This window comes from Hyperolius riggenbachi, chromosome 3 (assembly GCF_040937935.1).
Source record: "Hyperolius riggenbachi isolate aHypRig1 chromosome 3, aHypRig1.pri, whole genome shotgun sequence".
NCBI classification, from domain to species: Eukaryota; Metazoa; Chordata; class Amphibia; order Anura; family Hyperoliidae; genus Hyperolius; species Hyperolius riggenbachi.
In genome coordinates, this window is record NC_090648.1 from 74,659,659 (window position 1) to 74,681,603 (window position 21,945).

The 21,945-nt window shown below is 43.8% G+C and overlaps 1 protein-coding gene across 3 annotated transcripts in view; it reads left to right on the plus strand.

Annotated features, from left to right (window-relative positions):
• Positions 1 to 21,945, plus strand: part of TYK2 (tyrosine kinase 2) — a 114,188-nt gene that overhangs the window by 52,988 nt on the left and 39,255 nt on the right. For all 3 annotated transcript variants that reach the window (XM_068274388.1, XM_068274390.1, XM_068274389.1), the window contains exons 6-12: positions 1,660 to 1,823; positions 5,706 to 6,078; positions 12,578 to 12,775; positions 14,305 to 14,462; positions 14,972 to 15,089; positions 16,957 to 17,137; positions 21,047 to 21,165. In XM_068274388.1, the coding sequence (XP_068130489.1) occupies positions 1,660 to 1,823; positions 5,706 to 6,078; positions 12,578 to 12,775; positions 14,305 to 14,462; positions 14,972 to 15,089; positions 16,957 to 17,137; positions 21,047 to 21,165 (1,311 nt within the window). The remainder of the gene's footprint in view (positions 1 to 1,659; positions 1,824 to 5,705; positions 6,079 to 12,577; positions 12,776 to 14,304; positions 14,463 to 14,971; positions 15,090 to 16,956; positions 17,138 to 21,046; positions 21,166 to 21,945) is intronic.

A 21,945-nucleotide genomic window follows, 5' to 3' on the forward strand; every position in this document is an offset into this window, starting at 1 on the left:
CGCAGTTTGGCGCCATTGGCGAACAGTTGTTACTCTTGAAAGAGGTTTACTTTCATTCTTTACAGGTTTATTCATCTGTGTTTAAAGAGACTCTGAAGTCTCAAAAAAAATCTTTTTATTTAACAAATGTGTTTAATATGTTTGCCCTAACTAAACCGCGGCTCTAATCTATCTAAATCCCCCCCAAACTCCCTGGGGGGCAATCCGATAAAAGTAAAACAGAAGTTTGACTTCTTAAAATGGAAGGTATTGGCTATTATTAAGGTTGGAGTGAGCTCTGAGGTGTCCCACAATGCCTCACTGCTTAATATGCAAATCATCTCTTTGTTGTCACTGATAGCTAAACACTCCTCCAAAACCGCCTGGAATGCAATGATGTGTCAGCTTGTTAATATTACAGAGCCACAATAATCCAACATGCATGCAGACTGTTTTGGTTTGGTTGATCCTCATCAGTGCATGGCATGGATTAATATGGCTCTATGGGGTTGGACTTGAAACACTCAGAGTAACAGATTGCCCAGCAAGCTCATGGTGAACCAGAACGGCGAGGAGTGTGTAAGCGGCTGAGAGGGACCAAAAAAACTTACTAAAGTACAGTATTTACTTTATTCTTAACAAAATTCCTTCTTGGAAAGGATTTTTACGAAGACGGGCGACCTCCCTACTTGCTTGCACACTGTTTTGGCAATTTTACTGAGCAACTGCCATTCAGTTCAGGAACTGCTTTTGAAGATAAAGAAAACCCGGAGAATTCCCTACTATGAAATGAATTGGTCCAAAACCGGTCAGATTTTTACTAGCTGCTATAAGTGCCAGCAACATGGGAAGAAAGTAATTTACATTGCATTTTATTCTGGGATATATGTACATCTTGTAAATATGTATTTTAAAATTTAAAAATGTTTTTGTGATTGTGGTGCTTTTACTAGTTAATACTATCTGGACAACTATAGTCATCCAGATAGGAGCCGCTGGAGTGGACACATATTCGCATCCAGTGTTGCAGCGGGCGCATGCACTTACAGGGGATCAATTGGTGAAGAGGAACAAGTGTTCCCCCGAGCCAACCCAAGACCCTGTGAATGAATCAACATGCCACAAATCGCCAGGCATGTTGATTCATAGAACTGAAAGTTAAAAGCTGTATAAAAACAGAGACAGCCGCACATGCACAGAAGACCCAGACTGGCGCAACCGAGCTAGATTAACAATGTTGATTGCCACCAAACGGAGCCACCCGGGAGGACAGTGAGGAACGCAGCGGTACACATGGGGCTGGAGGAAGCCCCAGGTAAGTATGAAATCTTTCTTATTCCTGCTTTCAGGTTTCCTTTAAGGTGAAAACAACCTGCAGGCTGAAGTGGTTAAAGAATCCAAAATCCCACTGCAAGGATTGCACTGCAAACTACAATTTGGCCTTCTGAAACCTGGAGATGTGTGGACAAATTCTTCATCCACATGAGCAAGAAGTAATTATATTTGGACAATGAATGGATTCTTCTGTAAAAACATAATCTGCTTTCTCAGCTAAGCCCCGAAGTACTCTGAATGTCATGCCTCACTGGTACCTTTGGATGAAATAATTGTCCGTCTATCTCATTGCACTCAGCTGTAATATTTTTCTTCTTTTAAAAATGTATTTCTGTCCTTTTACAGGGCAAGTATGACTTTGTGAATGACGTGGTGTCGCTGAAGGATTTCCACACGGAACAGGATGTCCATAAGTTTAAGAATGAGAGTTTGGGGATGGCTGTTCTCCACCTGTCTCACATCGCCATTCGCAAGAAGATCTCTCTGGAAGAGGTGGCCAGGCAGATCAGGTGATTATTAATACATTGCAGGAAGCAGGGCATAGCTGCAGCAGAAGAGCAATCTGTAAGTCAGTGCTGGATAGTCACAGGTTATCATATACTCTAGAGCTAAACTACTCCCAATAGTCTAGTCTTCATATTTATACCTTAGGTAGTACAGCTCTGGTAATGAGTGGACTGTACTGATTATAGCCTTGTACACATGCTAAATGATTCTCAGCGAAAGAGGTCAGTTGGGACCCCCTTTACCTACTGTGTGCACAGTTACCTCCGGTCCCCTATGGTGCTTCAGCCAGTGATTAGCCTGGTGAAATGTCTCAGTTGAGGGTATTGTTCTCTTTATGGACCATGTCATGCTGCTCTATCATTGTTCCTCTCCCCCCCCCCCTCCTGAATTTCTCCATAGCAACCAAACTATGCTGCCTTTATATTAGTAATATGTGGTGCCATTGGGGTGATCAGCATTTCTTGCCCATGCGGGCTACTCCTCTGACCCCTCTGTCCATATGGGATCTGCCAGGTTCCCAGGAGAGCCTGTAGTTGTACCACATTTTGATGGTCCCGGCGAAGTTGCACGCTCCCTTCCGCTGCAATGCATGCTGGGAGATGTAGTCCGTATATGTGACTACAGAAGCCATGACCTGCAAAATGCGGCACAGCTGTAGGCTCTTCTGGGAAGGTGGCCAATCCTAGACGGACAAGAGGGGTCATAGGAGCAACCCCCTGTAGGTAAGTAATGCCAATCACCCCCCTAACATGGTACCATCTATTATAAACCTCACTTATGGGGAGTTTCATTTTATTTTAATTTCTAGCAACTTGGTGCCCTTTAAAGTAACCCTGTAGTGAGGAAGATGTGAAGTCTGCCTTTTTTCCCCCTTTAAAGTGAATGGTAACTGCATTTAAAAAAAATGAGACAGATACTTACCCAAGGAGAGGTAAGGCCCTGGGTCCTATAGCGCCTTCCCGCTCCTCTCCTGGTCCCATCGTTCCGGTGCTGGCTCGCCCGGTAGCAGTATTTGACTAACTTAGGGCCTGTTTCCACTACACGCAGATTGAATGCAGAATGGATGCAGAAAAACTGACTCCAATGAATGCCTATGGGAAAATCTGCATCAGAAAAATTGCATTTAGTGGAAACAGGCCCATAGGCATTCATTGGAGTCAGTTTTTCTGCATCCATTCTGCATCCAATCTGCGTGTAGTGGAAACAGACCCTACGTCAAATACTGCTTTATCCGGCCGAAGGAGACTTCAGAAGTCTTCAGGGAGCCCGAGTGCTCCTGAAGAAGGGCGGCCCTGTACTGCGCCTGCGCAAGCACGCTGTCTTGCACGCTCACGCCTGTGCAGTATGGAGCCGCACGTCTTCAGGAGGACACGGCTCCCGAAGACTTCCAAATACCCTTTCGGCAGGGGATTGAAACTGGGGGGAGCCAGCACAGGACAGAGAGCACCGAGAGAGGAGACGGAAGGCTCTATACGACCCAGAGCCTTCCCTCTCCTTAGGTAAGTATTTGCTTCATTTTTTTTTTTTTTTAATGCGGTTCCCATTCACTTTAAGCTATAATAATTTCCCGGCTGTCATGCTGATTCTGTGTCTATAATGCTTTCGGCCACTGACTCGGGATGAATAGGAACAGGTGATCAGGGCAGGGTTAGTCTGCACTACAAGCCTGGTTACCCTTACTGTCTATTTATTAATAAAAGAAAGTTTTAATGCAACTTGTGTAAGCCTTTGTTTTATGTTCTCTTGTTTTGTTTAGTTTTGGTTTAATGAGCTCATTGCTTTCCTGTAAATAGTTACTAGTCAAGTTCCTGGTAGCTAATTTAAATTGACAGAGAAATGCATTGTTCGTTTATTGAAACTCATACACTAGTTTGGAAGTGCAGCAGTAACTCCAGGAAAATATTTTATTTATAAGATTCTCATTCTTCACAGTGGACCTGAATGCACAGGACAGAAAGAAAACATAGAGAATGCATCCTGTATGTATTTAGAGAGCTTTGCCTGTCTAAATACCCCTCATCTGTGTCTAATCACCAGTGTAATTTGATCTCTCAGTTGTGTCAGCTGACAGCCTCGGCAGAGCAGCTAATTTGTAAAACCGGATGTTAACTCCATGTCTGCTTCCATGAAAGCAGGAAGTAGACACACTTGCAGGATTTGTATCAGCTGTAACAAAGAAATGTTTTCCTTGAAAGGTAATTTATGCTGTTGCTTATCTTTTTGAGCAGAGAGGAAGTTCTGAGCTCAGGTCCGCTTTAAACGTTTGAAGCCTCTATTTAGCCTTCCCTGTACATTTCCTCACCGAGCACATTTCTCATTGCCTCTACAGGCCCGTTCACACTGCACGCGTTTCCAGCCGCGTTTTGGAAACGCGTGCAGGTGGCCAAAACGCACGACATCAGACATTGCATAGAGTGCAATGTCTGATGTTCACACAGCATGCGTTCCGGACCTGTGCGGTCCGGGAACACATGCTGCACGCAGATTTTACAAAAACGCGCGGCTGTCCCATTCACTTTTCAGTGATGGGATCAGCCACGCAGCGCATACGAACGCGGACATGCGTGCGTTCGTACGCGTTGCGGTCCGCATGCGTTGCGGTCCGCATTTTGTAGTCTGAACGGGCATCACAGCAATAAAATAGACTTTCTATTAGTTTGGTATATTTTTTCCTTGGGTTTTGAGTTTTTAGTCTATAAACACCTTCCAATAAGCAGGATGATTGTAGATTAGGGATGATCAGTGAGATGCAAATATTTCCGAGTTCGTGCAGGATTATGTAAATTTTTATGCAAATATATGCAGCATGAAAATGGACCAATCGAATCCCTCCAAGGTTTAAATTGATTGGTCTATTTTCAAGCTGCATATATTTGCATAAAAATTGACCTTGTCCTGAATGAACTCAGAAATATTTGCATCTTATAGGTCATCGCCAGTCCAAGACAGAGGCGATAGAGGCTCCAGCCTCAGGGCGCAGTGTAGGAGGGGGCGCACAATTCACTCAGCTATTATTCCCCTCTTGTGTTTAAAGCAGAGAGAAATAAGAAAATGGGATACATGACAGTGACTGCAAGCCAAATAACTAAAGATTAAGGTGTTGGGGGGTTGGGAGCCCTGTGGCACCTCTTAGTGTAATAGCAATCAGTGTGTGACGGCTGGGGTGGGAGGGATGGAGGGGCGCACTTTGGTGTCTCAGCCTTGGGTGCTGGAGGACCTTGTCCCAGCTCTGGATCATCCCTATTGTAGATGCTTTTTTTAAAGGGCTTAATTTTCTACAAGATGGCATATGAACCCTGCTTTAAAGCGGACATGAACTCAGAACTTCTTCTTCTGCTCTAAAAGATAAGAAACCGCATTATAACCTTTAAAAAAAAACCTTTATTAGTTACAGCTGATATAAATCCTGCAATAAATCTGCAGTTTGTCTACTTCCTGATTCACGGAAGCAGACATATTGTTAACATCCTGTGTTTACCTATTAGGTCTCTGGCATAAATCAAATTACTGAGAGATCAAGTTACAACTTGCGCTTAGTCACAGGTTAGGGGGAATCAGACAGGCTAAACTCTCTAAATACATACAGGGTGTTTTCCTTCTATCCTGTGCAAGAGTTCAGGTCCACTTTAAATGCTTTCTTAACTTTCAAAGGAATCCACAGCTATGACTGCCAGCTGTATGAAGAGGATACCTTGATTCACTCAGGGAAATGATTTGTCAGGTTTTACTTGATGGCCACGTTTTTTTTAGTTTTTTTAGTTTTGTTTTTGTTTTCCCCCCAACCTAGATAACTACGTAACTACTGTATATTCAGCAAAAAAAAAGTCAAAGACTATAACTGGTTATTTCATTGCTGCCCCGTCATGCATTTCTTTTTTCTGCAGCTTCAAGGAATGTATTCCCAAGTCGTTTTGCCACCAAATCCAACAGAACAATTACCTAACCAAGTTCCGCATGAGGAAAGTCTTCAAAAAGTTTGTCCGGCACTTCCACCTGCACACGGTGAGCCCCGGCAAGCTGAGTGAGGAGGACGTCATGTACAAATACTTGTCTACACTGGAGAACTTGGCACCTAGATTTGGCTGTGAGTTTTTCAGGACTCTGTCACTGGAGCTGCCATCAGAGGGAGAGAAACTGCCGTTATATATTAATGGGGGCTACATGGACCACTCAGAATCTATGAGCAAGGAGCCGACTGCTTCCCACCAGGTGATGGTGAGCGGGATGGATGGAATCAAGTGGAGAGACAAGAAAGAGGTGAGATGACAGAGCTGAAAGTAATACTGTACTTGTATCGCTCTACGCGGACGACATTTTACTATATTTAGCTGATTCGGGTCCATCTCTAACCGCAGCTGTACTGATCCTGTCATCCCAGCACACAGCAAGGTTATCAGCTGTATGCAGGGAAGGCAGGGCAGGTGCCTGATCAGTACAGTACCATACTTTCAAATCCATGAACATCACAGTACAAAGGAACAGGAAATGTTCTGCTAAGAGACACTTCCTAATAGAAATATAAGACATCCCCTGAAAATAAGCCCTAGCACATCTTTTAGAGCAATTATTAATATAAGACACTGTCTTATTTTCGGGGTTAAGACGGTATGCGGAACAAGGTGTGCAGCCCAGTCTCATGCAGTGTTTGTCTGGCCTACTATTAATGTAACTTCCTGTCTACTCTCCCTATTCTCTACATATGCAGAAAAAGGTGTGCAGTCCAGTCTCATGCAGTGTCTTTCTGGCCTACTATTATTGTAACTTCCTGTCTACTCTCCCTATTCCCTACATTTGCGGAACAAGGTGTGCAGTCCATTCTCATGCAGTGTCTGTCTGGCCTACTATTTTTTTTTTAACTTCCTGTCTACTCTCCCCATTCCCTACATATGCGGGACAAGGTGTGCAGTCCAGTCTCATGCAGTGTCTGTCTGGCCTACTATTATTGTAACTTCCTGTCTACTCTCCCCATTCCCTACATATGCGGAACAAGGTGTGCAGTCCAGTCTCATGCAGTGTCTGTCTGACCTACTATTATTGTAACTTCCTGTCTACTCTCCCTATTCCCTACATATGCGGAACAAGGTGTGCAGTCCAGTCTCATGCAGTGTCTGTCTGGCCTACTATTAATGTAACTTCCTGTCTACTCTCCCTATTCCCTACATATGTAGAACAAGGTGTGCAGCCCAGTCTCATGCAGTGTCTGTCTGGCCTACTATTATTGTAACTTCCGGTCTACTCTCCCCACTCCCTACATATGCGGAACAAGGTGTGCAGCCCAGTCTCATGCAGTGTCTGTCTGGCCTACTATTATTGTAACTTCCGGTCTACTCTCCCCATTTCCTACATATGCAGAAGAAGGTGTGCAGCCCAGTCTCATGCAGTGTCTGGCCTACTATTACTGTAACTTCCTGCCTACTCTCCCTATTCCCTACATATGCAGAACAAGGTGTGCAGCCCAGTCGTGTCTGTATGGCCTACTATTAATGTAACTTCCTGTCTACTCTCCCCATTTCCTACATATGCAGAACAAGGTGTGCAGCCCAGTCTCATGCAGTGTCTGGCCTACTATTACTGTAACTTCCTGCCTACTCTCCCTATTCGCTACATATGCAGAACAAGGTGTGCAGCCCAGTCTCATGCAGTGTCTGTCTGGCCTACTATTAATGTAACTTCCTGTCTACTCTCCCCATTCCCTACATATGCAGAACAAGGTGTGCAGCCCAGTCTCATGCAGTGTCTGTCTGGCCTACTATTATTGTAACTTCCGGTCTACTCTCCCTATTCCCTACATATGCAGAACAAGGTGTGCAGCCCAGTCTCATGCAGTGTCTGGCCTACTATTACTGTAACTTCCTGCCTACTCTCCCTATTCCCTACATATGCAGAACAAGGTGTGCAGCCCAGTCTCATGCAGTGTCTGTCTGGCCTACTATTAATGTAACTTCCTGTCTACTCTCCCCATTTCCTACATATGCAGAACAAGGTGTGCAGCCCAGTCTCATGCAGTGTCTGGCCTACTATTATTGTAGCTTCCTGTCTACAGAAATAGTGGGAAGCATAAGATGGGCGGGGGTTTTAATAAGCCACCCTGATTGTGTGTAAAGCCTCATCTACACCATACAATTTTTTGTTCGATTCATTGATTCGATCCGACATTTCCGATCGGGATTCGAGTTAATTCAATTTGCCATTGCAAAACAATGGCAAATTGAATCGAATCCCGATCGGACATGTCATATTGAATCGAATGAATGAATCGAATTGGATAAAAAAATTGTATGGTGTCGATGGGGCTTTAGGCCTCGTTCACATTAGGCAACGCAGATGGCCATGCGTTCGGAAAGCAAGTGCACGCCACCTGCATTGCCGTGCGTTGTGCTGCTGATTTCATTCATTGCAGTTAATGAAATCAGCAATGCGCTTTGCCGACAATGGGATCTGTGCTGTCTATGCACTTCTGATGTTCTTGCTGATCGCACACCATAAATGCTGCCGGCAGAGTGTACAGTGTGAACGAGGCCTAAGTGTATTCTCCGTACACCCAATCATCTGCTGTCATAATTAGTTAATTTCAAGCAGGTTGGCCAGTCAGAAATATTGCATCATTCTTTTTTTTTTTTTAATGATTTTTGGTTTATGATTTCTTTTTTCAAGATGTGATAATAACATTGTTGAAATACTATATAATTGATTTTTACAACAGTGTGAAAATAGTCTTTGAAAATAAAGTCCTGCTTTTTCTTGACAGTGTGGGAATCGTGGCTTTATCTGGTGAATTCCTGTTTGACTCGTATTTAAGATAAACGTGTGGGAAAATAGGGAATGAAAGTAGCCAATCTGTTACTGGAAACTGAAAGTATTCTGGTGATGGACAAGGCTAAATGCATGCGTATGCAATTAAAGTGAACCTAAACCAAAGTAAAAAAAAAAAAAGTTTAACTTATCTGTGGATTCTACCAGCCCCCTGCAGCCGCCCTGTACCCTCACAGTCACTCTCCGGTCCCCTGCAGCCGCCCTGTGCCCTCATAGTCACTCACCGATCCTCCGGGCTTCCCTGGCGAGCTAAGTTTCTTCTTCCACAGACTGGCCAGTCTATGGCTGCCGCCAGGAGCGCCCTGCGCATCCGCAGTACAAGACAAAACTTTTTTTTTTTTAATCTGTGGTTTAGGGTTTCCTTCAGGGCCCTTTTACACCGACGCGGTGCGGTATTTTTACCGCACCCCAGTGCCGTGCAATGAAAGTCTATGGATACTTTCATACTGCTATGTTACGGCATGACGGAAGTGACGTTTTCGGTGCATCCCTGACGCAGGGCCAGGACTACGTTACAGCACGGATTCTGCGGCGAGGTGCGTCGTCCTGAAAGTCATGTTAGTCTATGGCAGCGCGTAGATCTTAAAAAAAACACAGACGTGGCACGCATGCTCAGAAGTGTATTTTAACAATGCGCTTCCCTGCAGGTCCACATACCTTAAGCAGGAAGTGACGGCAAGCGCTTCACTTCCTGCTTGGCCGGCAGCCAGACAGGGAACACCACTCAATAGGTCATTGTTCCCTGAAGGCCTATTTTTGATGATGCGGTGCGTTGGGCGCGTCACACTGCATCCCCGACGCTGGCTCCAGTGTGAAAAGGGAGGAACAAGTTCAATGTATGGTATAAACCTGGAAACTTAGATTCAGTGGAGGCTGCTTAATCCAAAAATCAAATGAAAGAGAAACAGACAGAGCATCAGAGGGGCTGGTAATGTACATTATTATTATTTATTGTATTATAAAGCGCCAACATATTACGCAGCATACTTAAATATTTTTGCTAATGTTATTTTGTTAATCAATACTTTTCCAACCTATCTTGATATTTTTATTTGAATGCTGATTATACCCCTATTCTATGTGATTTTTGCATACTCTATTTACAGCTGAGTCCCCGTTATTCGGAACTTAGGCAAGCGGAAGTCTTAACGTAGACTTTTTTTGGGGGGGGGGGGGGGGATTGTGGGTGGATTTGGAGGCATTAAAATACTTACTGAGCCTCCAGCATTGTCTTGTATCCTCCCTGCAACTCCTAGCAATTTTCTGGCGCAATGCACGGAAGCCAACATGTCACCTGACCCGATGCAGGTCAGGTGACCCTGCTTCAGTACATAGAGGGCGCCGGAAAGCCGCTAGGAGCTGCAAGTCGTCGCTGTAGGCTTGGTGAGTATTTGGGGGGGGGGGGGGTGTCTGTGCTTTTTAGGGCAGTGCTGGATACTGGTGATTCAGCTGTATGTAACTACAGGAATATAAGTTTACATAAAATGGTTCTGATCTAAGTGTTCTAATTATTTCAATGAGGGGTAACTGTTGCAAATCTATATTGTGGCAGTGGTCTTTTAACCCATATAACTGGCTCTGGGAGATGTAACGCTTCCCTGAAATAAGTTAGTTATCCTATATTGTGTAGGAGCTATCAATTGACGCAATGAACCTACCAGCGTGTATGTTTTTGAGATGTAGGAGGCACCCATGCAAAAAGGAGGCCAGACACGAGGGGAGCATAATAAAAAGAAGAAAAATAAAAATAAACAAATAGCAGTTGGACGGTGTGGGGAAGTCTTAGAACCTCTGTAAGGTGATTTTTAATAGGTCTGCTTACAGGAGAGCTTTTCCTTCACTTTTCTGTTCATGTGACAGTTAGAGCTGTTTCCAACCAAGAACGGGTGTCACTGGAACCGGAGAATGGGTTACATTTTCCACGGAGTTCCCATTCTTGTGACATCTGTAGAATGTGGAATTTCCCCACCCTCTGGGGACTTCTCTGGTGATTTCCTCTGGTGGAGGAAGACAGAGGAAGCTCTATAAGGGGTACACAGGCAGCAGTACACACCTGACAGGTTCTGACCCTTACCCATCCTAGCCATTTTGGCTGGTGTTCTATTTTGATGCATTACTTAAGCTTTCAGAAAGGCAGTCTCTATTACATCCCCTTCCCCTGTAAGTATTTGGTAACTGCATTACTTAACTCGTTTAGCTTCAGTTTAGCTCGGTCATTTAGTTACAGAGGTTTCCTCTCGACTAGTTCTGCATATATTGCAAAAATACGTTTGTTTCTATTTTCTACTGAAAATTGAAGAGTGAAGTGGGAGGCTATGGATGTTGTGGTATTCAGTCTATCATTTATTTGTGGAAAAGCACAGATCCAGGAGCACCAATATTGGCTTCAAGATAAAGTGTGCCTCGGTCGCACCCCAGTACCAAGGGGCCCCAGCAATAAATGTCCTCAAAGACCGGCACCACAAGAAAGTATTATAGCTCAATTACTTTATTCTGTCATCAAATCACAACGACAGACTGCTGTTTCGGCTATAACGAGGCCTTTGTCAAGTCTGCAACTTGGCAAAGGCCTCGTTATGGCCGAAACAGCAGTCTGTCGTTGCGATTTGATGACAGAATAAAGTAATTGAGCTATAATACTTTCTTGTGGTGCCGGTCTTTGAGGACATTTATCATTTATTTGTGTATTTCCAAGTATAGGAAATCTTCCACCGTCCTGCAGGGCTCTTTGTTTTAAAGCTGTGTACACAGTTTGAATGATTAATGAAAGAACACAGACCAATTTTACCCCCTTCCATGTAGTATATGAGCATACTCTGCACAGTCTATTCTGTTGAGCTAAGCTCCCCATCAGATACAAATCTTTGCAAGATGCTGTACACAAAGATGCTGTACAAATGCAACAGATCAGTATCTGCAAAAGATAAGTATAAGCAAAAGATCAGTTCCTGCAAAATGCATTCATAGTCTCTGATACCTGCAGATCTCATACACACCTTGTTTAACAGACATTAATCTGCAGGATGGATCTTCAGATCTGCAGATGATTGTCTGATCTGCAGATGAATGTCAAAAGGTGTGTATGAGGATCTGCAGATATCATAGACTATGAATGCATTTATCAGAAACAAGTCTTTTGCAGATACTGGTCTTTTGCAGATACTGGTCTTTTGCAGATACTGGTCTTTTGCAGATACTGGTCTTTTGCATGTGTACAGCATCTTTGTGTACATCATCTTGCAAAGATTTTTAACTGATGGGGAGCTCAGGTCAATAGAATAGACTATGTAGCTATGCTCTCATACTACATGGAAGGGGGTACAATTGGTCTGTGATTTTTCATTAATCTTTCAAGTGTGTACACAGCTTTTTAGTGGTAAGGGGATTGCAGCTGCATTAATCTCCTTGATGTTGTACTTAGAGAGATTCATTTTTTCTTGTACCTTGCACAATCCTATGAAGTGGTTTGGGAGAACAACTCATACATTCCAGCCCCATCCAAAGTGTACCAAGCTGCCTTTCCATAGACCAGCCCGGAGGGTGCACCCCCATCTTTTAAGCCAAACCTCCCTACCTAGCTAAGAACTGAAGGTTGAGTGGCAGGAGGGGCTCCACCTATTCCCACAAACCACTGCTCCACATGTCACAATAACCCTAAATAAAAACCACCCCACCTCCTTCCCATAACTAGTGGCAGGATTTCCATAGGGGCAAACAGGCACTTATCCAGGTCCACAGAGACTGCTTATGTACCCCAGGTTGATAGTGGTTCCCTGGGGCCCTGTTTTGTTGCAGACTACTTGCAGCATAACAAACTCACGGACAGGCCAGCATGCACCCTCCTTTTGTCACTGTACTTTCGTCTTCATCCCCCCCGGTGAGCAGTGTTAGCCGTACAGACATTGTTGCTTGACGCTGAAATCTTTGTGTTTTTGTGGTTTAGGAGCTGAGTGAGAACAGCAGTCAGAGAAATTACTTCAGTAGGAAGAATCGTGGTAAAGGACTGAAGGCTGGGAAACCGGCGATTAGACCTGAACCCAGCGAGCCGAAGTGGGAGCAGTTCTGTGATTTCGAGGACATCACTCATATTGTCATCAGCCAGAGTAAAGTCAGCATTAACTGTCAGGACAACCGTTGCCTGGTGAGGGCTAATTACTGACTATAATCTGCTCAGAATGAGAGTTTTTTTTTTTTTAACCAACTTGCAGCTTGTTCTAACATTTTACCTGTCCTGTCCTTTCCCCTTTTGTCTCCTCTGTCCTTGCTTTGCATTTCCATTGTTTCTCCACTATGTTAGGTATCTTTCCTATTCTCTTCTATGGCTATCATTCATAAAGCATTTCCGCATGCGGAAATGCTAAAAACAGCTGACTTTACCGACCACTCGGCAAAGTCAGCATTCATAAAGGCTCTTTCCGCATGCAAAAATGACACTACCGAGCAGAGTGATAAATCACCGCCTTGTGCGGTGATTATCGGCACAAATGTAGCAAAATGTTTATTCATAAAGATCACCGCAAGCGGTGAGAGGTCGGGAAGTACCGCTCCCTCTGATGTGGCGATACCAATGCAAGTGAATGGAGACACACAGACTTCCCAGGCAGCTGCAGCAGAGCGGAACACGAGGAAATGTATCAACTCCGCAGCTTCCGTGTCTCCGCCTGCCTACCGCCTGCCTAGTTCGGGGAATCTCCGCACTGCTATCGCAGCTGGATACTTCTTTATGAATGCCCACCCAGAAGTCTAAAACACCGCCAGCGGTGTTTTCGCGCACTGATTCCCTGTACTGACAGCTCCTTTATGAATGATAGCCTTTGTAGTCTCTTCCCTGTTCTCTTCTTTTAGGCCGTTTTCTTCTCATGCATCCTTGCCATTTTCCTATTCTCTAATTTTTCCTGGCCCTCTTTCCTCTTTTTCCCTCTGTGTCTTATATCCTTGGTCTTTTACTTTCCACCCATGGCATCCTCCTTTTCTCTGTCCCTGACGCTTTCCATGTCACTTCTCTACGCTCATTCTTTTCATTATTCTCCATTCTATGTCCCTTGTCGTTGTTCTTCCCACTGTACATTTTTATTCCTGGTCTCTATTCTTCTTTTGACCTCTTATCTTGTCTCTTACTTTCCCTTTGCCTCTTCCTTCTTCTTCCACCCTTAGTCTTGTCCCCTCTACTGTCTTGGGCTACTTCATTTTTCTCTCGTTTCTTGGCTTTTGTTGCTTTCTCTGCTACATTCTTGACTTCTTCCATTGTCTATCCTTTGCCTCCTAGTCCTTCCCTCTTCTTTTCTCTCTATGTCCCTTGTCCGTGGTCTTCCTTCTCTTATCTTATTTTACATCTGTAGCTTCTTTCCTCTATTCCTAGCCCTTTGACCCCTTCTTCTCACTTCTGTTTCTGGTATTTTTTTACTATCCTCTCTTCTGTACATAGCCTTTTGCCTCTTCTATTATGTGTCCCTGACTTTTCACCTCTTCACTCTTTCCCTGTTTTTTTTCCTATTTTTCCCTTCTCTGTTGTCTGTCCCCCAGCTTTTTTCTCTTTTGTATCCTCTTCTGTTTCCTGTTGTCTTTTATGTGATTTTATATTATTAATTATTAAGTGTCCCTCTTCACCTCCTCTTATTTCATCCTCTTGTAAATGTGAGATTCTCTTTTTTGGTTTATTTTTTTGTTCAGGAAATAGTTCTACCATCCTATGAAGAGGCCCTGTCTTTCGTGTCTCTGTTGGACGGCTACTTCCGGCTGACCACCGATTCCATCCACTATCTATGTCATGAGGTGGCACCTCCACGTTTGGTGTTGAGCATAACAAATGGAATACATGGACCTCTCCAGTATGTACACACTCTGTGGCAGGAGTTTCTTTGTCCGGCATGTACATGTTCTATCCACCATGTTTTGAAATAACAACAAATGTATGAGTACACGTCTTTCATTTCTAGCTCCTCTTGTGAGAGCTACCAACTAGTATCTGTCAGTAGTGTAGGGGTACGAATTTGGGCAATGTGGTTTGGCACCTCAACAGCTGCATTCAGCACCTTTTGACCAGGACCGGACAGCAGGGCTGAGTGCGTTCCATTTAGCTTGGAATCAGGAAGTATAAGAGCTGAATGAAACTCACCCCATCCTGCTGTCCGGTGCTGAAATGGTGGTGAATGTGGCTGTTGGAGTTTCGAACCACTCGGGCCCGAATTTGAACTCCTGTACTATCCTGTTTCGTACTGGCAACTTTTTTTTGCATGTTGAGACTGTAGAATTACTGTACCCAAATGTGTGTCCCAGCTAATGCTTTAATGTGCAAGTGAAATAGTCCTTTGCTTTAAAATGTCTCCTATTATTACAGGGAGCAGTATGTTGTCCAGAAGCTGAAACGAGAAGAGCAGGCGGATGGCTTGTACATTATCAGATGGAGTGCCTTTAGCTTTAACAGACTCATCATGACTGTGAAAGGCTCTAACCAGGTGTGTGGCGAGTTACTTTGGGAAGGGGAGCCAGAGACAAACAGGGAGGGGAGGTGGAACCAAAATACCGCCAGCTGTGTTCCACCCACATGATCAGTTGTCTCCTACCCTCATAGCCTTTATCCAACATATAGCATTTCTGAAATGATGTGTGACATAATGAGACAACATGCACACATGTATAGTACCAATACTACACAGAACTTGCCTGTGTTCCCTTTTTATTATTTTCATTAGCAGGGGTAATAGCAGTGCTTTATACATGCAGTCAGAGAAGGCAAAATACAGCAGCGCTCCTGAAAAGTAATTAGTGGAAACACTCCTGATAAAAAGGCAGTGGTTTCTCTGTGTGGGAGCTAAACAAAGATTTTGTGCCACACTGACTTGGCTACAATTTACACTTCATATTTAGATTTTCAGCCCTTAAAAGGAATTAAGCACCATGTTTAGTACCCAGGGAATCTCAGTAGCACATTAACCATGCATGCCAACAATGTGGCTCATTATTAAAAAAAATGAATTTTTTTTTCTACTACATACAGAGGCATTTATTACTGCAGAAATTTTAGGCAGATAAGGACTGCTATAGTTATTTTATTGCACACATTATCACAGAACAAACAAAAGCTTTCATTGAGGGAGGAGGGGGATGTAGATTGGACACTATGCTTTGAAGAGTTTACAGAGGCCACAGATGCTATTGTCACACCTTCCCCTGGAAAAATAATGGGCAGCTAGAAGGGGAGGGGGAACATGGCATCTCCTATAGCTATTAGAAACCAGGAAAAACTCCAGGAAAAAAGTGGGGCTTGGTTCCTTTTAAAATCGAGTAATGTATGGGCACCCTTACAGAAGCGTACATTTCTAATTCTCTCATCAAATGGACAAGTCACACAAGGGTTTTTGCACCGCCTTCCTTTTAAAGTGAACCTTAACCCAGGGGGGAAAAAACAATTCACTTTCATGGGCTTCCTCAAACCCCCTGCAGCCGTCCTGTGTCCTCGCAACTCCTCGAGTGTCCTCCAGTTCCCATGGTGAGTTAGTTTCATTTTCGGCCGGCTAATAGTTGGCCCCCGGCAACTCTGCTTCACCTTCCCTGCCGTCAATCGCGTCAGGTGCAGCATGCCTGTGCAGGACACGCTTGAGGGGGGGGGCGAAGAAGAGGACGCATTGCCAAATGAAACGAACCCGCGGCGGGGACCGGAGGACACTCGAGGAGCTGTGAGGGCACAGGACGGCTGCAGGGGGCTTGGGGAAGCCCCAGGTAAGTGAATTTTTTTCCCCCTGGGTTAAAGGAATCATCCGGGAAAAATTTTAAAAATCAGCCTTACTCACCTTGGGCTTTCTCCAGCCCCTTGCAGCCGACTGTTCCACGCTGACCAACAACGTGGCCATGATTGACAGTGGCGCTTCACACAGGCGCAGTAAGAACAACCTCAAGGTCGGCCTGAACAGCGTGCGGGGAGCCCGGGACGGCGACGGAGAGTGGAGCGGTCAGCGTGGGACAGTCGGCTGCAAGGGGCTGAAGAAAGCACCAGGTGAGTAAGGCAGATTTTTTTTTTTCTTTTTCCCCTGATGATTGCTTTTAAGGTTCACTTTAAACTCCTTCCACCAAAGAGTCTAAAGCTTGGTACACACTTTCAATTGATTGGCCAATCACTGACCAATTGTACCAGCTCCATGAAGTATGAGGGTCAAGAGAATGTTGAATACTATAAGCAGATTGTGTAGGTAAACACTCATACTACATGGTAAAATTGGTCAGTGACTGGCCAATCATAATTGAAAGTGTGTACGAGGCTTTAAACTGCTAGACCAGTGTGTTTTTCAGTCTGGCTAAACCTGCATCTTGTCTGTTTTCTCTTAGGGGAAAGGCTTCAGCTACAGGCAGTTTAGGATAGATAGAGTGGGGGATTTGTACACGCTGGAACAGTGGGATCGAGGCTTCCCCAGCATCAAGGAACTAACAGAGAACCTGCGGGGCTGCAAACTGAAATCCGGACTGGAGACCTTCCACGTCAAGCAATGTATACTGCCCAAGTCTGGAGGTGACTATGCTTCAGTCTGCTGTAATACTGCACTAATGTGTCCAGGAAGCTCCAGCCCAGCTCACATACACTATATTCTGTAAACAATGAGGAACTGCTTTTTAGTCTCTAAATATAACTTGCTAAAATTGTAAATGTTTTGTTTGCAGTTAGAATATTGCTATTTATTTTACCATTTATTTATTTTATTTTTTTGTAAATCTAGTCAGTTTTACAAAAAAAAAAGAACTTGGTAAATGTAATTTTTTTTTTTGGTTTCTTGGTGGTTTTATAGACCATTCCAGACAGCAAAACACCCCATTTTCTCTTAATTTGGGCTGACCACCAGCTAACTGCATCTCCCAGCAGCATGCTTAAAGCGGATCCGAGATGAAAAACTAACTATAACAAGTAACTTGTCTATATATGTTACCTAAAGTTTAGATAGTTTATATAGCAAATCTAGCTGCAAACAGATTTAATAGAAAATGATTATATATTCCTGTGATACAATGACAGCGGCCATGTTGTTTGTAAACATTACACAGAGGCAGGCTTATCTGTATCTTGAGCCATCAGCCTAATCCCCTCTCCTTCTCCCTCCTCCCCTCTGCCTCTGAAATCAATGGCTAGTAACACCTCCCCCTCCTCCTGCCCAGACTAAACTCCCATGAGCCCTTGCTACTGCCTTGGCTCTCTGAAAACCTGTGGGCGTGGCTTGTTTAGTTTATAGGGAATTAGAGAATTAAAACAAAAACAAAAAAGTATTTGGCTTGAGGAATGCCCTATAAACAATAGGAAATGAACACAATTATGCAATGTGTAAAAGTTCACCTCGGATCCACTTTAAGAGGAACTATACCAAGGATTTAATTTCATCCCATCAGTAGCGGATACCCCCTTTCCTATGAGAAATCTTTACCTGTGTTCAAATAGATTATCAGAGGTGTCAATATGGCTGAAAACCCCTCCTACTGTGTCCTGTCTGTGAGCCTTGTTGCATTGTGGGAAATATCAGCTGTTTCTAACAGCCAAGCAAGCAATATCTCCCTCAGTGCATGTGTATATCCATAAAAAAAAACAAAAAACCTTTTATCCTATCGTAGTTAGGGTGTGTGGTTATAGATAATGGCAGTTGGTGCTGCCTGGTTTTTTTTTCATGTCTGCCAGCAGTAAAGTATCATAGCAACACGCACATTACCGTGGTAATTGGCATAGTGCTAATAGGGTAAAGGGTGGGACTTCCCTGGCGTTAGGTAGTGCACTGCAAAAATACCACCCTTTGTGCACCAGGTCACGTGTGTGTAAATTAAATGTTTCCTTGATTGATTAAATGAAAACTGTCGTTATTTTCCAGATGACCCTCGTATAAATGATTGATTCAATGCAGTTTAACCACTTGAGGACCGCAGTGTTAAACCCTCCTAAAGACCAGGCTATTTTTTCCCTAATTGGCCACTGCAGCTTTAAGACCAAGCTGCAGGGCCGCACAACACAGCGCACGAGTGACCCACCCCTTTTCACCCCACCAACAGGGCTCTCTGTTGGTGGGGTCTAATCGCTCCAAAGGTGTTTATTTTTTTATATAAATATTTTTTATTTTTAACAAAAATGGCCTTTTTTTAATTTGGTTTCCCCTGCTCCCTCCCTCCCCCCGCCAGCCAATCGGGGTAATCAGTTGTCATACGCTTCAGCCTATGACAGCCGATCACTGCCCAGCCTATGGAGGGGACAGCCGTGTCACGCGGCTGTCCCCAGTACAGCTCTGCTGCCGATTGCAGCGCTGTACATGTAAATAGACAGCGATTACGCCGTCTAACAGTCGCCCGAGCAGCAATTGCCATTTGGAGACTGAAGGCGGGACGGAGCTCCGCCCCCAAGAAGGAGATGCGCGCGCAACCTTCAGTAGCCGGCTCCAGGACCTGATGCCTATTGGCGTTAGGCGGTCCTGGGGCTGCCGCCGCGGCCGCAAACATTGGCGTGGAGCGGTCGTAGAGAAGTTAAAGAGACACTGAAGCGGTGCTTTGTATGTGTAGTACAGCTAAGAAATAAAACATTAGGAGCAGAGACATAAGTCTAATATTGTTTCCAGTACAGGAAGAGTTGAGAAACTCCCATTGTTATCTATGCAAAAGAGCCATTGAGCTCCATGACTTTCAAAGTCGCAGAGAGCTCTGTCTTCTGAAGCGTGTTATTTCAACTATCAGTCACTGTATTTTCTTTCTCTCCATAAGACAGGTCAGTAGTTCACAAGACTGCTCTGTAAAAACATTTTAGAATGCTGAGTAGTGTGTAAACTGCAAATATTAGAGAAGGATGCAATGTTATAAAAAACACTATATAACTGAAAATAAAAATATGAGAATATTTTCTTTGCTACTAATTTTCTAGTAATTATTTGTACTACACAACCAATTCATTATATCTTAATTTTTTTTTCGCTTCAGTGTCTCTTTAAAGAGACTCCGTAACAAAAATTGCATCCTGTTTTTTATTATCCTACAAGTTCCAAAAGCTATTCTAATGTGTTCTGGCTTACTGCAGTACATTCTACTATCACCATCTCTGTAATAAATCAACTTATCTCTCTCTTGTCAGACTTGTCAGCCTGTGTCTGGAAGGCTGCCAAGTTCTTCAGTGTTGTGGTTCTGTGATGCATCTCCCCCCTCTAGGCCGCTCTCTGCACACTGCCTGTGTGTTATTTAGGTTAGTGCAGCTTCTCTCTGCTCTATTATCTTTTACAAGCTGGATAAATCCTCCTCTGAGCTGGCTGGGCTTTCACATACTGAGGAATTATACAGGCAGAGCTGTCTGCATTCTGCAGGAAGAAACAGCCTGACACTTCAGTGGATGATAGCTGCAGAGGGAAAGAAACACACAAATGATCTCTTGAGATTCAAAAGGAAGGCTGTATACAGCCTGATTGTGTATGGATGTATTTTCTATGTGTGGACATACTGTGCATCAACCTACTTCCTGTTTTGGTGGCCATTTTGTTTGTTTATAAACAAACTTTTTAAAACTGTTTTTAACCACTTTTAATGCGGCGAGGAGCGGCGAAATTGTGACAGAGGGTAATAGGAGATGTCCCCTAACGCACTGGTATGTTTACTTTTGTGCGATTTTAACAATACAGATTCTCTTTAAGCAAACTCAAGCTGGCCATTTTTTAAACAAAAAACAAAGCACACTACCTGATCTGGGGGCCTAGCTGGATCAGGTTGAGTCACATACCGCTTCTCCTACATCTTTATTTCCTCTAGGTTCATTTTCTGCTGAGATGGGGCACAGAGAGGCGGGGAAGGGGCGTCCCTCAATGTCAGAAGGGGCACAGAAGTGCCTTTCTTGCAAAGGAAGCCACTTCCCCTCTTAGGCTTCTGACAAGCTGCTGTGGTTGGAAAGGGAGGGGGGGTCAATGTAGAGAAAGGAGGACAGAGAGTGGCACAGAGAGGGCACAGAAGTATGTCATTGAGCAAGGTACATGCCTCTGTGTCCCATTTGTAATAAAAAAAAATCTGCTTCGGGTACACTTTAAGAACTGATTAATCTAATTTTGTGATAAATCTGCAAGCATTTCTTCGGCTAAATGTCAGCTTGATAGATTGATGATTTGGACATACTTCTCCTTTCAAATGATCTGTATTTTTGAATTTGAGTTTTATGGGGGATATCACAGATCACTTGTAGCTTGTTGTCTATATAGTTTATACTAGACTCCTTCTATAGAAATGGGCCTAATGCCTGTGTTTGATTGAGAAGTGTCCTTACCAATGTCTTGAGTCCAGTTATACACCTGCATTAAGAAAGTGAAAGATTATAGCAAATTTATTGCGTTCCTATCGGATAATGATCTGTCGTCACTTTATAAATGGGCCCCTTAATGTAAATTTGTCTAGTAACATTTGTTGTTGTCTATTATTTCACTTTTAGAAGTTTCCAACTTGACGATCTGCCGTAAATTGAAGAATGGTAAGGAGAGCGCAGTGTCCCGCAGTCTGAACTTGAGCCAGCTTAGCTTCCATCAGATCCGCAAACATGAGATCTCACAGGTGTGTGTCCACATAGTACTAGTGTAATAGTCTCCTCCTTTGTCCAATGACAGTGCTGTATTTTTTCAGTACAAGGGCAGCAATGGGGCTTTCACTTTCTGTGAAGTGTTGCGGCCCCCTCAAGGCCTAGATTATAGGTTATAGAGCCATGCCTTGTCCTGATGAAACACTCGGAAAAAGTACAAGGGGAATATTAAAATATATAAATTTTCCACAGGAAAGAGGCCCTATATGTACAGCTAATTGTAAAACTTAACCTTTATCTGGTGTGTGCAAAAAGACGGACAACAAATGTCAAAATACAAATGTACCAGTATGTACACTACACTCCAATCTGCCTATCGGTTCTTCCCCTCAGGTATAGTATTGCTGCTCAACTATGCACTTCTATTCCCGCACTGTTAGAGGGAGTATGAATTGGGGGATGAGTACTATTTCCCTTATCACCACAAAAATAGGCTAAGCACAATGGGGATATAAACTCAAACAGGCTCAAGTGCTTTACATAAGGTGCCACCACCTAAATCCAACATGTTTCACCTATTAAAATAGGACTTGGTAATGCTGGGTACACACGTTGCGATTTCCCGCTCGATTCGCGGGATCAATTCGATTATTTCCAACATGTTCGATCAGGTTTCGATGGATACAGCCGTCGATTTTGCATATTAAGTATGCAAAATCGACGGCTGTATCCATCGAAACCCGATCGAACATGTTGGAAATAATCGAATCGATCCCGCGAATCGAGCGGGAAATCGCAACGTGTGTACCCAGCAT